Genomic DNA, 16,596 nt, shown 5'->3' with positions numbered 1-16,596 from the left:
AACAAACCAGCATCATCCCCCTAATCTCTACCACCACGATTCTTAAATTGTGAAAGTGTTGCGCCAGTAGAACCATCCCAACCTTCAAGGTTCTTAGAAGATATTTTAGGCAAACACTCAATGGAGGTCTCGCAGTCACGGCCACTTCTGCGAATGTGCCCATCTCAACATACAATTTCATGTCCAAAAGGCAAATTTGACAAATTGTTTGAAGCAGATACTTTAGTTTGCTTCAATCTCTCATCATCAAAATGTTTATCACCAGTATCAAACTTCAAAAATTCAGTGTTAAAAGGCTGCAGCAATTCTTTTATACCAATATTCATTTGAGAGTGACCTGTAATGGTGAAGCTTCTGGATCCAGCAAACCTCAGTTAAGATATCAACACTGCATCTTGACATTCCAATTTAGACAATCTAAAGTCTCTCATTCCAAGAATCCCAAAATTTATCGCCTGGAAGAAAAGGAAGAAACGAATACAAGGAAAAGAAAAAGAACTCCAGAAAACAGAGTAGAGATGAGAAAAGAGAAAAAAGTGCCAAGTCACATTCCATCGTTTTGTCAATGGGCTTAAAAAAAAAACATGTGGGAATATCAAAGAATAAGAGAACGATTCTTGGATATCAATATCAATGACAATCCCCTCCATCAGCCATTAACAATAGAAATTTAAAAGACTAAAAATAGAAGCCAAAACAGAGCATGCTCATGCTTAAATATATTCAGCAAAAGAAAGATCAGTCCCAAATCTCCACAACAATCAATAAGATAACACCAGGACTTGCAGAATAATATTTAGGATCATATAGAGATGAGAGAATGCAAATTTCACATGACCATACCTGGAAGAAACAATCTTTGAGAAGAATTGCTCGGCTTCAAATGAGATGAGGATGCGTGCTGCCAGTCTTTCCCTCTGTGCTTCTCCTCAAGACAATCTCGGAATCCCCCAAAAGAATACTCCTTTCTCCCTCTCCTTTCTCCAATGCGTGCTGAAAGTTTTCTCCTTTTCTGCTATCTTCCTTCTTCTCCCTACCAAAACTCCAATACGTGCTGAAAGTTTTAAAAAAATCTCCTTTTCTGCTATCTTCCTTCTTCTCCCTACCAAAACTCCAATACGTGCTGCCCACCCCTTCTTTTCCTTTTCTCACATATATATATCATCCCTCAAGACCTAAATTTGTTTCCAAAAAAGAAAATTCTCCTCTTTCCTTTCTCCTTCTCTTTTTTTTTTTTTTTTAAATCTTCCAATCAAAAGCAATCTTCCCAATTTCAAATTCCCCTCCAAAACCTTCCAAGGAGAGTCCCACCTTCCTTAAACTCCAATGGTAAGTTTCCTTGCAAAAACATGAAATTCTTGAAGTTAAATAAATTGAATGAATAAATAAGCAAGTAAATAAATTAGGAAACGGTAAAAAATAAATAAATAAATAAACAAAAATAAATAATAAATAAATAAATAAGTTAAGGAAAATAATATAAAGAGGAAGATAACCAATAAAAAGTGAATGATAATCATAAAACTAAAACTAAAAATAAAATAAAAATAAACCAATAAACAAAAGTCGAGCCCAAAAGCCATGTAACCATGCAAGTCATACTAGTCACACTAAAAATGTCCAAATGGGCCAAGTGTGCCTAAACGGGCCTATGATGAGACTAAGTGGGCCTAGGGTGGTGCCTAATAGGCCAAGTGTATCTAAAAGCTATCCTAAAAAAAAACAAGAAAAGCCTAAGTCTAAGTTAGGGCTGCCAAGGGTCACAATAAGGGATCAAATAATCCCTCAACCAAAGTCTCCAAGGTGACTCAGAAAAAAGGTAAGTGGTATGAGTAGCCATGGGCCACCAAGGAACTATTGTGGAGCATTGAAAACGAATTTTAAAGACATGTGCTAAAGGGACAAAATTAAGGGTCTACAGTCATGCACAGATTTTTCTCCAAAGATTAAAGGTAGGTTACCACTTCGTCTTGAAATGGGAGTCTGCCACTTCATTTTCAAAAGAGGGAGATCCACCACTTAAAATCTACTAGCACTAAACCAAACTTTTTTTGGGAGGATCACACACAAGTAGAAAGACATAGGAATACGTAGCCACGCATGGGTTGAAGGAGCAATCCACTTTCCATAGGGGAGAATTGCCACTCGCGCACAGTCCATATTTTTTTTTTAAATAACAACTGCACAATTGAAATGGTCATTCACGCACAGCAACCCACTGTCAATTCCATGAAAAACTGGGATGTGTCCTTAAGAAATAAGCTACATATCAAGGAAAACACGTTGTAGACCCCTCCTTGCAAGACCAAGGGGATTATTTTTATTTTGGCTGCCACCACCGGAGAGAAGTGAGCTTTTCTTTTTTTTGGTAGGATAGGGGGACCCCTTTTCTGAAAAGAGAACAGCTTCATAGACACGGCAAGAGACGTGGGCAGCCATGAGAGTGGTTACAAGCCCATGCTTGCTGATGTGATGAACAGGAAATGGAGGGTTGGATTGTTGAAGAAGACACCAACAGAGGAATGAAAAGGGGGAGACAAAAAGAGGAGTGGGGGAATCCAGAAGGAGAGTGAGAGCTTATAGAGGAGGGAGCTGAGTAAGCACTACCAGAAGGTTCAGGTATGGCCAACATGGATTTCTTTATTTTGGATTTCTTCATTTTCCTTCTCTATTATTGCTGTTTTTTAGTATAACTTGTTGTTGATCTCTTGGTTCACATTTCCTGGAGTTTTGTTCGGGTATGAGCCGTCTCTGTTGCAGCTTTCCTATAAAATGTCTAAATCATGCCTGGGTCTTTGTCTAAAATTTATTGATCTCACTTACCTTCGTTTAAGCACATGGATTGTAATATGAAACGTGGATGTTTGACTGGTTCATTTTATTTCATTCTTTTGTGCTCTGTTTGTACTCTGTTTTCGATTGTTCTCCTTTGTTTCTGGTCTATTCAAAGTGTTGGATATCTCAGCTGGGTTGATTATTTTGGTTGGGATATTTATGGGAGAGCCCCATGAGAAGCTCAATTCTCATACAAACGAAAATTTCTGGATACCTGTAAAATGTGTGAACCACACTCATGAAATGCTGAGAGATGCAAAAGAAAGAGCCCAGAAAGTTGAGGATGGACTACATTGTGCCATCTCTTGGATGTTTAGAAAAATCCGCTCAGTCCCAACTCAGATCCATTCAGAAGAATCTGAATCAGGGTGTCAATTTGGACCTATTGAACATTGAAGACCTTAACTTGGACCACCAAATACCTCGGGGTCACCCAGAAATTGTTTTTCTTCCCAAGACCAATTTCCACATCATATGTTCCCTCCCTGGTCACTTGATCTACAAGCTTGGAGATATTGACAAGCATGTTATCGAGAGGTTTGAAAAGGAGGCAGCTGAAATGAACAAGCGATCCTTCAAGTATGCCTGGGTGTTGGACAAATCGAAGGCGGAGCGTGAACGTGGTATCACCATTGATATTGCCTTGTGGAAGTTTGAGACCACTAACCGGTATCTCCAAGGATGACCCTGCTAAGGAGGCAGCCAACTTCACCTCCCAGGTCGTCATCATGAACCACCCGGGTCAGATCGGAAATGGTTATGCCCCTGTTCTGGACTGCCACACCTCCCACATTGCTGTTGAGTTTGCTGAGATACTGACCAAGATTGACCGGCGATCTGGCAAGGAGCTTGAGAAAGAGCCCAAGTCCTTGAAGAATGGTGATGCAGGGTTTGTTAAGATGATTCCCACCAAGCCCATGGTGGTGGAGACTTTCTCCGAGTATTCCCCCACTTAGTCCTTTTGTTGTTCGTGACATGCGTCAAACTGTTGCTGTTGGAGTCATCAAGAACGTGAAGACTGTCTTTGATGTGGTCATTAAGGTGGTTCTCTAGCCACCAAAGCAAGAAGGTTCCGCCCTTGCCGCCGTCTATGATGGTGGATTCGTGGGTGTATAGGTCCGATGCATCAGCGCTTCAAGACTAAATGGTGCTGAACAGGAATGCGGCGACCTCTCCAGGAGCATTAGGTGGTGAGGTGTCAAAGAGGTGGAGCCCGAGCTACGGGAAGCACAAACCAGTGATGTTCAAACAGTTGGTGGAGTTGTCAGTTTGATGTATTGAAAATCCTTTATTTCTTGCCACCTCACAAATCCCCAAGTTCAGGACTCCACTCTACATGGTCTTACATGGCCAACTTTGGCCCATCTCCCTAACGTCCACTCCCCTTTTAGCTTCATATTCATTTATTCGTTTACCTATTTGTTTATTTTATGCAAATTCTTCATATTTGAAACCAAAGTTTAATTTCCAATTCCCTTTTTAACTTTCGAATTTAACTTTCAAAATCTTCACTCTCAAAATTTAATTCCTCAAAAATTCTTTTTGTAAATCTAATTTTCCAGGTTTCCGTTTTTTAAATAATTTCCGAATTCTCAATTTCCCAAAAGTTAACCTTCAAAAAAATCCAATTTTCACATTCGTCCATTAAATCTTTACTATTTCTATCGTTATTATTTTATTTTATCTATTTATCTGTTCATTTTCCAATTTCCACCTTCGAGCGATTTTTCAAAATTTCGATTTTCGAATTTAATTTCCGATTCCCGATATTTCAATTTTCACGCTTACTTATTTTATTACTATCATTAATATTCTATATTTATTTATTTATTTCGTTAAAAACCCAATCATTAAAGTTTAATTCTTCAAAATCCTGACTCCCTAATTTAATCTTCAATCTCAAATTTCACCATCCACTTTTCATCCGTCCAAATATCGTTTTTCTAATTAGTAACATTATTCTATATTTATCTATTTGATAATTTCTAAAAATCGCATTCTTACATTTAATTTCTAAAAACCCAATTTTCAAATAATCTCTAAGACTTAAATTTTCAAATATCCTTCAAAAATCTCATGTCTTAATTTAATTCTTCAAATATTCGTTTAAATCTTATGATCATCAATTACTATCATATATTCATCTATCTATCTAATCTAATTCTTCAAAAATCTCATGCCTTAATTTAATTTTTCAATCCTAAAAATTCTACAATTCGCCTAAATTTTATCCTCATCAATTAAAATCATCATTCCATACCTATTCAAAGTCCAATCTTTCGAAAACCCCATGTCTTAATTCAACTTTCAATCCCAGAAATTTCATTATTCGTCTAAATTATATTTTTGTTAATTAGGATTCTTGTTCCATATCTATTTATTTATTTAAGGTCTAATTCTTCAAGAAAATCTAATTTCTGAACTAAAACGACAATCCCAAAAATTCTACTATCCATCTTTATTCACTTAAATATCATTCTCGTTCATTAGTATTATAATCCCATGCCTACCTACTTATTCAAAGTCTAATCCTTTAAAGATCCAATGCCCTAATTCAAATTTTCAATTAGAAAGATTCCGCTATTCTTTTTTTTATTCGTTCAAACATTGTTTTTGTTAATTAGTATATCATTATTTCATATTTATTTATTTATTTATTTCAATCATTAAAATTCAATTCTTCAAAACTGGATTTCCAAATTCAACCTTTAGACTCAAAAATTCCACCATTCACTTTTTATTCATTTAAATATCATCTTTGTTATCATTATTATAAATTCCACGTTTAATTATTTCTTTCTTCTAAAAATTAGAATCCAATTATTCAAAGATTCGACTTTCAACCTTAATTTTCAAAATCCCATTATTCACTTTCATCCTTTCAAACATCACTTTTGTCAGAATTCGATTTTCCAATTTAATTTTTAATCTCACAAATCTCACTATTCACTTTTCATCCGTCCAAATATCGCTCTGATTAATTTGTAACATTATTCCATATTTACCTATTTGTTTCTCTTAAAAATCTCAATCATTAAAGTCTAATTCTTCCAAATTCCGGTTTTCAAATTTAGCTATCTAAAATCCCAAGCGTCCTATCTCTGAACTTAATTTTCAGTTTCTAATATTCCAATTATCGTATTTACCCAGTTACTCATTTGTTGTCATCATTATTTTATTTACCATATTTGTTCATTTCTAAAAAGTCCGCCTTCTAGTGATCTTCGAGATTCCAATTTTTTTCAATTAAATTTCAAAAGTCTAATTTTCTCTCAAATAGTTTTAATTCCGCTTTGGTTTTCAAACGATCTTCCGCTCCTCTTGATTTTAATAGGCGTGAACGAATTTTTCATGATTCTAGAATAATGGAATCTGCGACATTAAATCATGCTAAATAAACGGGCTTTGTTGAGGGCCCAACATGGGTGACTTTATGATTGATTGATTGACCGCTTGCTTTGATTATCATACGTGATTGATTTACCCTACTCTCTGACATACATGCGATTATTCTTAAATTGTGCACTAACCCTCTCTATTGATAGCGCATGGTGGCTCATTGCCCAGGTATGTACCCATTTTCCCTCTAATCGTTGTCTATGCATGTCTCGACTCTTATGTGTGCATGATCATCCAGGATATTCATTGATTTACTCGTAAATTGCCACGTCAGCTTCATTTCATTAGTAAAGACCCAACTTTAGGGACTTAAAGGGGTGCTACGGTCTGTACCGTACCTTCCCGATAAGTAACCTGACCCCCGAACCCAATCTGGTTTTTTTCGCAGACCGCCTTTTCCAAAATAAGGAGTCACACTTAGGGTTTTTCTTTCTTATTTTGTTTACCCTTTTAAAAATAAAACAAAAATAAGTGGCGACTCCAAGTCAGTTTTCTTAATCGAAATAAAATCAATTTTTCGAAATCAAAATCGAGCTCGCCTTCGAGTGGGAAATGCATTGAGCCGAAATGCGGGGTCCACACACGCACAACCATAAAAAGCAGGAAAAAAGTAGCACACACATTAGGCCAAAGCAGACATTTATAATCAGATTTTTGGAAGGGATTTTTTGAGAAAAAGCACCAGAAATTTTCAAAAAAGACGAGGGAACATAGTCGCACCATGGGGGATTGACTTTTCTATCACGCAGAATGAGAGAAAGGGTTGTATCTTTCATTGTAGACACCACCACGCATTAACACAAGCGACCATCCGAAAAGAAAAGCATGAACACACAGTCCACGCATATAGGAAAGTCCAAACAGCATGCATCAATAAAAAAACCAAATTTCCACAACACACTATTCCTATGGAGACCATGCACTAAAGCATCACAACCAATCCACCATAGATGGGAACATCCACATGCTGTCATGAAGAAAACGCCCACACACAACCACAGATTCTCTCAAGGAAATCATATGTGGGCTACACCAATAGATTCTCACAGGCGATATATTTTGAGCACAACACACATGAGTTCTCGAGAAGAAATTGGTCCACATGCACAATAAAAGATGACATTGGTTGTACCATAGGTTTCCACACACAAGTTACCACCAAGAAGGATCTTCATTTGCTACCATAGAAAGTCATCCATTGGCGTCAAAGTGAGGAACACATGCACCAAGGTGACTCCTTTATGGCCCATACGTATATTCTAGAGAAGGTAAGCTAATTTTTTTTTCTATATTGGGTTTCATTGGAAAAGTTAAAATTTTGTTTCGTTTCGGTTTGGATTCACTATGTCAAGTTGAAAGGCTTTGATTTTTTTTTTTTATCTAGTTTTAGTTTTGATTTGTTATATCAAATTGTGGAAGTATGGATTTCATTTAGATTTAACTTTGATCCATTATATAAAGGTTCGAACTTTGTTCAATTTTAGCTTTGACTCATCATATTAAATTAAGAAAATTCAATTTTGTTTAGTTTTAGCTTTGATTTATTATATTAGATAAAAAAAAATGGTTTGATTTCTATTTAATTTTAGTTTTGATTCATTGAAATTAGATTGAGAAAGTTTGAGTTTTGTTTTGTCTTAGATTTAGATCCTATTTGAATATATGTGTTTTTTAGAATTTCGGCAAATAAATTTAACTGATCTCATTTCATTGTATCCATGCCACAGGTCTATTAATTTCTATTTCCTAGTTGATCAAAATGTGGGTTCATGAGTTTGTCATATTTCCATCTAATTAGTTTAATAGATTTTCATTTCATTGTACCCATATGTTATGCTTGTTGATTTGAATTCTTGATTCACCTTATTCTAGTTTATAGTTTTTTTTTAGTTAATTAGTTTAATTAATCCAACACTAATTAGTTCATGTTTCAAAAATTGTAATTTAAGTTAGTGATTATAATTGATCCTATGTGTTAAAGACTATTTTAAATTTGCTCTAGTTAGTTTCTAATTCATTGTTTTAGGTTTGAGTGTTTTTATATTCTTTTTTTTTTTTTTTTAGTTAGTCAATCTAATTGATCCAATGTGTTAAAGATCTTGTTTTGAATTTACTTTGGTACATTTCTAGTTCATCTTTAGGTTTGAGTTTTATTTATTTATTTATTTATTTATTTGTTAATATAATTGATCCTATGGGTTAAAGATCTAGTTTTAAAATCTGTTTTGGTTAGTTTTTAATTCAACTTTAGGTTTAAGTGTTCTTATAAAATTTTAGTTTGTTAATATAATTGATCCTATGTGTTAAATATTTGGTTTTAGATTTGCTTTAGTTAGCATTTAATTCATTTTTAAGCTTAGATTTTATTTTAATAATTTTAATTTATTAAGAAAGTTGATTCCATGTTTGAAAATTCATATTTGTTTTTAGTTTACTTTAATTTAGTTTGGTTACTCCATTAATGTCATGTTTAATTTATTTTAAAAAAAATGTTAGTTTAGGTTCTTTGTAGATATTATGCTTAGTTTATTTTCTTTTAAAAATTATAGTTTAGGTATCCCATTGATCTTGATATTCCATGTTTCTATAATTTTTTTGTTGTTGGCTTACTGATTTAAATTGAAGGATAAGAAAAATATTCTTAAGTTATCTAAATTTAGTTTCCATCAATTTGTTTGCTAATTTATGCTTTTAAAATTCCATGTTTTAGTTTTCTAAATTTAGTGTAAGCTTGTGTTCTAGGCTCTTTATGTTTGGGTCTCTTTGAATATGTCATTTTATATGTTTATAGTCATTTACTGTTGGTTTATTGATTAAAGACTAGCCTATATGACTCGTGTGATAATTGATGTTTTCGTATACTCTTGATCATTTTTGCTATGTTATTTAGATACCAAACATGCTAGGATTCTTTTCTTTACTAATTATTATTATAACTTTTATCTAACCCCCATGTCTTGTGGAAGCGCATTATAAGTTATCTATGTTATCCAGGTACGCTCCTCCATATTTACTTTCGATAGTTCTATGGACACGTATGCTATTGATGACTATATTCATACTTGATGTGATTCTTAGGTGCTTAGATGTATGCTTTATTTGTTTGGATAAAACAAATATTATGTGTTATATTTCTATACTAACTTTGATGTTTTATGATAGCGCTTAAGAAGCAGTTCAGGTACATACTTTGACTCTCTTTTATGATCATGATTGGACTTTCTAGCTTGGTATGTTAATTCTAAAATCACCTTAGTCTACCTAGGTACCCTCAATCAATTAATTAATTACCACATTCTCCTCAACTTAGTCATTAGAGACCTCTTTAGGGTTTAGAGGGGTACTACCTCTTAGAGGTACCTTCCCAATAGGTAATCTGATCCCCGTACCAAGACTTGGATTTTTTAAAACTTACTTTTCCAAAACTATGGAGTCACTTCTTTAGGGTTCTCTTTCTTGTTTTACTTTCCTTTTTAAAATAAAATAAAATAAGTGGCGACTCCAACTTTTCCAAAACTAATTTTTCACCAATAAAAAGTGAGTCTTGTCGATTGAGTGGGGATGCACGTGAAAAATGCGGATCCACACCACTTATGTTGGCCATTACTATTAAGATGTAACCTATCACTAGCAGAAAGAGAGATGGTGGGCAAGCTAGTTGATGACCATGACTATTTGTATATCCACCTAAGACTATGTTAGCACCATCCACATTAGTTACTCCATTCGTATTTGAGGCTTTTACACTTGCCCTTTCACCTCTACCATCACTTTCACTTTTTATTTCCAACACCACTATGTCAAATACCCTATTATTATTACCTATACCCTCTCTCTTAGAGCATGACATATCAAAGACCACCTCAACATTTACTACCTACCATCACCTTTATTTCCTCCTTGGAGACATTTATAATTGATGTCACTACACCAAAGATCACTCCACTATCTACCAACCTACCATTACCTCTATTTTCTATCTCAAAGGTCACTACACCACATACCACTTCACCATCACCTATATCTCTTTTTTATAGGTCATCATATCACACGTCATTGCACTAGAGACCATTACACCAAATGTCATTCTACCATCTCTTATATCTCCTCTCTTAGAAGCCACCACATCAAATGTCATTATATTAGAGATCACCCTATCGTCTACCACCGTACCATTACCTATCTCTCTTCCCATAGAGACTACCATGCATTGTACTCTCACACTATCTCATGTTATACAACTAGATCTATGCCCACCTAGGCAACATTGTGATTTACATAGACGTTAAGTATTTCCTTCAGTAGTTCCAATGGACCCACACATGTAGAAACATTCCAACTTTCATAAGTAGATTTGACAAATATGCCTTTGTATTGTAAGGGTCCATAGAAAAAAAAGGAAGACCTAGTAATGTGACACTCATTGAGGACTATTTTTTTCCTTTTTCTTTTGTGTTTCTTTTCATTTGTATTATGTTGTTTAATTTTTTTATTATGAACAAGTTATTAATATTTAAATGAAAATTTTAAATTTGAAACTTAAATTGAACTTGCATACATTTTTTATTATATACCATTTACATTATAATATAAAAAGACAATTAATACAATAATTTATAATGCCAATATTTTTTAATAAAATTAAATCAAAATAGTTTTATATAAAACAAAAAATACCAAAGTTAAAAAAAAAAATCAAAAGCTTAAACTTATAAAATGACTAAAAAGTCCAAAAATCACACTTAAAAAACATTATATGATATATGTATATATATCCAATTATTTAATTTCATATACTAAATTTTAAAAATATAATCACATAAATTTAGTATCTCCTTATATATTAAAAAAATAGAAAATAAAACATTAATATAACAAAATTAAAAAATAAAGTAAAATGTTTCTAAATAAAAAAATAAAATTTAAGCTTAAAAATTATCCCTTTAACTATTTAAAAAAATAATAATAATTAAAAGTCGTAGCTATCAACTATACTATTGTTACGTAAATGCTCACGTGGCTGGAAACTACAGAATCATTTTCCTGTTGAACCTAGTTTGTGGAGTCTATTTTTTAGGAGGAATCATTTTTGGTGAAGACTTTTTTTTTCCCTGTATAAAGTCCAATATATGTTTCAAGAATAATAAAATAGTAGAAGCATGGCCACACATTGTCAATACCCAAGTCCAAATTACTCATTGGAAGCTGCCGGATTCACGGCACTAATTAAGGATCTGGTACCTATTTAACAGCGAAAATAAGAACCGTTTTCTATGTTGGAATGCCAAAATATAAAATCAACACACAGAATACATTAAATAGTGCATTTTTAAAATCATTTCTAAAAATATTTCCACAAATTGAATAAGTTTGGAAAAAGTTAAATTTCAATAGCTAAAAAGACGCATTTGGCCAAATAATGTAAGTGGGTGTTTGGTGAATCAATTTAATAACTTAAATTAAATTTAAGTTATTAAGTAAATTAAGTATGTTTGGTAAAATAACTTAATAATATAACTTAAAATCAAAAATAATTTTAAGTAATAAATAAAAATAATTAATTTATTCTTTAAATTCACATATTTATTTTATTTTTTTATCTTCATTTATCATAATTATCTTTATGATCTTTTTTTATTACTTTGCGACCTCTATTATTACTCAAATCATTTGACATTTTCTATTTTAATTCTAATTTATAAGAATAAATATGTTAATTTGATATTTTATAATAAATTTTAAATTATTTTTATCAAACAACCTTAATATTTAAAAATAAAAATTAAATAATAATTTTTAAATCACAACTTCGATATAATTTAATTTTAAATCAATTTAAATTATTAAATAATAAATATTAAGTTTTACCAAACTGTCTGTGAATCAAGTGAGTCCAAATATCGGGAATGACTACAAACAAGCCACTTCTACAAGTGCCTTGTCTATTTGTGGAGCTACGATAGGCTGGAAAATCTCATTTTGCTGGCAAATTTTAGGTCCAAATCGAATTGAATTTGCCTTCTTAAGCACTAAATCCCAGTTTCTTTTCTGCCTCGTGCCTTAAAGTAGGAAAAGTCACACCTAGCTAGTCAATAAAACACTAAAAAACGAAAAAAGAAAAAATGCAATCTGTCTCAGGACAGTGACGGACCTTATCATGAACTATCGGAAGGAAATTAAACTCAATTTCTCGAGCACCACATAGTACTCGTGGCTGAGGCACAAGGCCACTAATGTTACCTCCTATGCTTCTAAACTTTTAAAATTATTTTCTGAAAGAAACTGGACCATGTGCTGCTACTGCTATTTTCAACGGTTCTTACCAAACTTACGAAATCAAGAGACCTTCTATACCAAAATGAATGACACAGACACTAATGTACAAATTTAATTAAAATCGAAGCTAAGATGCATGTCGGCTTCCATACTCAAATGTCAACATAAAGCCACCTATAAACCAAGTCACGTATGGTCTCTCTCCTTTTTCTTCATTGTCATTGTCTTTTATGTTTCTTGAGCAAAGTAGAGATGGTTACTCAACTTTGACAAAGGTATAGGGTTCAAGAAACTTGTACTTGAAATGAGCTAAGATCAAATGCTAATGTAAAAGGGAATAGAATGTTAAAGGAGAAAAATGCACCAAAAAAAGGAAATGGAGTGTAACTCCTAATATTCTTCCCCTGCCTTTCGGATGAAGCCTTGCAGCATTGTCAAACTTCTCAGCTTGTTAGGTCCCAAATTGACCCCATCACATTTATGGACCACCCAGAAAATTAAGGATCATGGTTGATTGAAATAATTTTAAATCTATTTATGAAATGAAGTAATCAAGATTTTGACATATTTTGGTGCTAACCAAGGTCTCGAACCATTATAAATGGTTCCCATTTCTTCTACTTGTGCATCACCAGAGCCCAAACATGTCTTCTATGTGCTCACTTGTGTTGTTCCTTGGATTGGTGGTCCTCACCACTCCCTCACTTGCTAATGACCACAAGCCACCCCCATATGAGCACAAACCACCTCTTCCTGTTTACAAGTCTCCACCACTGGGGAAACCACCCCCAGAATACAAGCCACCAACCCCTGTTTATAAGCCACCACCTCCGGTGGAGAAGCCACCAACCCCTGTTTATAGGCCACCTCCCGTAGAGAAGCCACCCCCGGAATACAAGCCACCAACCCCTGTTTATAAGTCGCCTCCAGTGGAGAAGCCTCCCCCAGAATATAAGCCACCAACCCCTGTTTACAGGCCACCACCAGTGGAGAAGCCACCCCCAGAATACAAGCCACCAACTCCAGTTTATAAGCCACCTCCGGTGGAGAAACCACCCCCAGAATACAAGCCACCAACTCCTGTTAAGCCACCTCCACCACCAAAACACAAGACACCAACTCTACCCCCAAGAGTAGTGAGACCACCGCCAATGCCCAAGCCACCAACTCTACCGCCAATAATAGTGAGGCCACCACCGACAAAAGAACCTTCGCCACCCCATGGTCACTACCCTGGCCACCCTCCAGTAGAAACACCTCCATCAACTCCATACAAGAAGCCACCAACTCCTGAGAAGAAGCCGTGGGCTCCCCACCACAAGCACTTCAAGGCTCCACCACCCATCCATGCCAATTGAACCATCTACCTAGTATGATGTATACCGACGCCACAAATAAGAGCTGCTTCCTACTACTACTTATGCTATCTCGTGCATCATGTTCCATCAGTCAAGCAGTACTAGTGAGGAATGCTCATTTCATCACTTACTCCATGTATTGTACTTCTTTGCTTGTAGTCCATGGGTAATATCATATATAGATTACTTCTATTTACGTGCTTGTGTCATTTCTAATATAAGCTCCTACATTCGCATTACTCTCTAACCTTCAATCTTTGTGAAAGACCACAATGTTCATGTCGTTAAAATCTATGCGAACAAGCATGCTTCTCAAAACAAATGCGCACGCTTCATCAGTACCCATCCACACACTGGAACTGTTCAAGTAAAGATCAAACGGATAAGTTTGTCAACCACAAGCCAACTCTTGTCCACTGGTTCCACTGACAATTTCAATTATTAAATTTAGAACTCCCGCTCATTGCGGAATTTTTTGAGGTTACATGGAGTCTTAAAATTTCATCTATACACAATGAAGCAAAGTTTGACTCCCAACTAATTGGATTCACTACGAAAGAAACTTATTCATGATTTCACAATGCAGTTGGTTATGTCAAGAAGTAACAGCTTGTTAATTAAAGCTGTAAATTGAGCCCACTCTATTAAAATAATGATTTCTGGAACTAAATGTCGGTGGCGAAGCTCATAAACATTAAATCTTGTTCCCACACACAGGCCTTATGTTTGAGAAAAGATGCCAATTATATTATGACCAGAAGGTTAAGCACCTAAGGGATATTTTTGACAAATTTAAGCCTTTTAGCAAAAAATGGTAGTTTATATAAGATGCATGTAAAAGTTCTCTTCAAATTTATAGTGTAAAAATTAAATTTTCTCTTTAAAATAGGAGTTGAATATTTTTATGTTTTCTTAAACTTTTCTCTTTGAGTAATAATTTATTTTTTTTTTTATTTTTTTTTTTTTTTTGAGAACTAATTTATGATACTCAAGTTATTTCATGAATATATACTTTAGAATGTATAAATTAATATCTGAAGTGTTACTTGCAATAATTTTTATTTTTTATTTTTTATTTTTTGGTGGTGGTGTGGGGGGGAGGAGGAGGAGGAGGAGAAATGCTCTAATTATCGTAGAAAAAAAAAAGGAGGAAAGAAAAATACCTGTGACGGTATAAGGAGTATAACTCTAGGCATCCATGATATCCATTTCTTTCTTTCTTTGTATTTTGTATTTGACTACGTAGACTACTTCCTCAGCTTCTTCTAGCTAATTTTCAGCGGTCCCAACAATCCTTCTGTGGATTCTGTATTGTCCATGTCCAACTATCCTGTCAGGCCAAAAAGAAAAATAGAAAAGTCGCTAGTCTTTGTCAATCCAAAATATCACCAATGTGAACTGCAGCCAAAAATTTTGATTTTCCCTCACTCTATGTTCCCCATCTCATTTAATAAAAATCTATGTCTAATTATATATCCATTTCTATCTTTTTCCTCTGTCCTCACACGATCTCCACAGCATCAGCATATTTTCAGCATATTCACTAAAGCGTCAGTCGATTGCATGTATGTCCCTTTCATCTTCTATAATTCGATATAAAATGTCAAAAGGGTAAGTCTTCACTATCATACCAGAAATTCGATCGATATAAAAGTAACTTTGTCCATTACATGCCAAGCATCTTAGAAGAAAAGAAGTCAATTCCTAACCATGAACTCCCATTGAAGAAGTGATAAAGAGATTATGCTTACATGTCATGCATGTGATAACTAAAATGGTTTGAACATTATATCTAGAACCCACCTCCCCCAAAGCAAGAGGCTCGGGTATTAGCCAACCCACTGACAGATTTAACCAAATGAAACCCAATCCGGCGGTCACCACCTCCCAAACATCTCACTAGATGAGATGACGAATGACTGCAGATGGATTTACCATACCAACATCCAAAACCTGTTTAGTATATGAGAGATTTTACAACTTTTTTATCGATCACAACTGGCCAAATATCCTAGCTACTTCAGTTTTTCTGAAAAAAGAATTCACCTTCTTAACGTTAAACCTTGTCAATTTACCCCAAGAGATAACAAAGTGAATTTCTAGCTTTTTTCACTATTTAAAACAGAAAATATTTTACTTGAAATCTTCAATTTCTTGCAGATATGTATAAAGAAAAAGAAAAGATAGAAAAAATATGAAATAATCTTCTTCTCAATAATTGATGAATATTTATATACAAATAAAGAACAAGTTTATCTTCTACTCTAATTCAAACTTTATATTTTATTCTAATTCAAACATAAATCTTTGTACTTTATCTTCTATTCTAATTCAAACACAAGTTTATCTCCTACTCCAATTTAAACTATCTTTTACTCTAATTAAAACTAATAACTGATAAATATTAATATTTAAATTAAAGATAAATTTTATCTTTCACTAACATGCCCCCAAGATGGAGTTGGCTTCGATTGGAGATCTCAATCTTGGTCTTAAGAAAAAAAAAATGACTATGATGTAGTAGTTTTGTTAGAGAATCCATTAGTTGATCTTTTGATGACACATGAGCAACACAAAAGCACCATTTTGAACCTAATCGCAAATAAAATTAAAATCAATGGCCACATACTTCATGCAAGAGTAAAACAATGGGTTGGAACATGATTAGAGCCAAAATGTGCACTCCAATGGCACATGTATGATATGATTTATGTAATATAAAATTTTC

At 34.0% G+C, this 16,596-nt stretch overlaps 1 protein-coding gene and 1 pseudogene across 1 annotated transcript; both read left to right on the top strand.

Moving 5' to 3' along the window:
* The first annotated feature begins 3,512 nt into the window (after positions 1–3,512).
* On the top strand, positions 3,513–3,888 carry LOC117914518 (annotated as a pseudogene).
* A 9,266-nt stretch (positions 3,889–13,154) lies between these two features.
* LOC117914517 (proline-rich extensin-like protein EPR1) lies at positions 13,155–13,868 on the top strand. Its single transcript, XM_034829869.1, has one exon. It carries the CDS (start codon positions 13,155–13,157, stop codon positions 13,866–13,868), a length of 714 nt encoding a protein of 237 aa, XP_034685760.1.
* Positions 13,869–16,596: the final 2,728 nt, after the last annotated feature.

This window comes from Vitis riparia, chromosome 5 (assembly GCF_004353265.1).
Source record: "Vitis riparia cultivar Riparia Gloire de Montpellier isolate 1030 chromosome 5, EGFV_Vit.rip_1.0, whole genome shotgun sequence".
NCBI lineage: Eukaryota > Viridiplantae > Streptophyta > Magnoliopsida > Vitales > Vitaceae > Vitis > Vitis riparia.
This window is presented reverse-complemented; position numbering and strand designations above follow the sequence as displayed.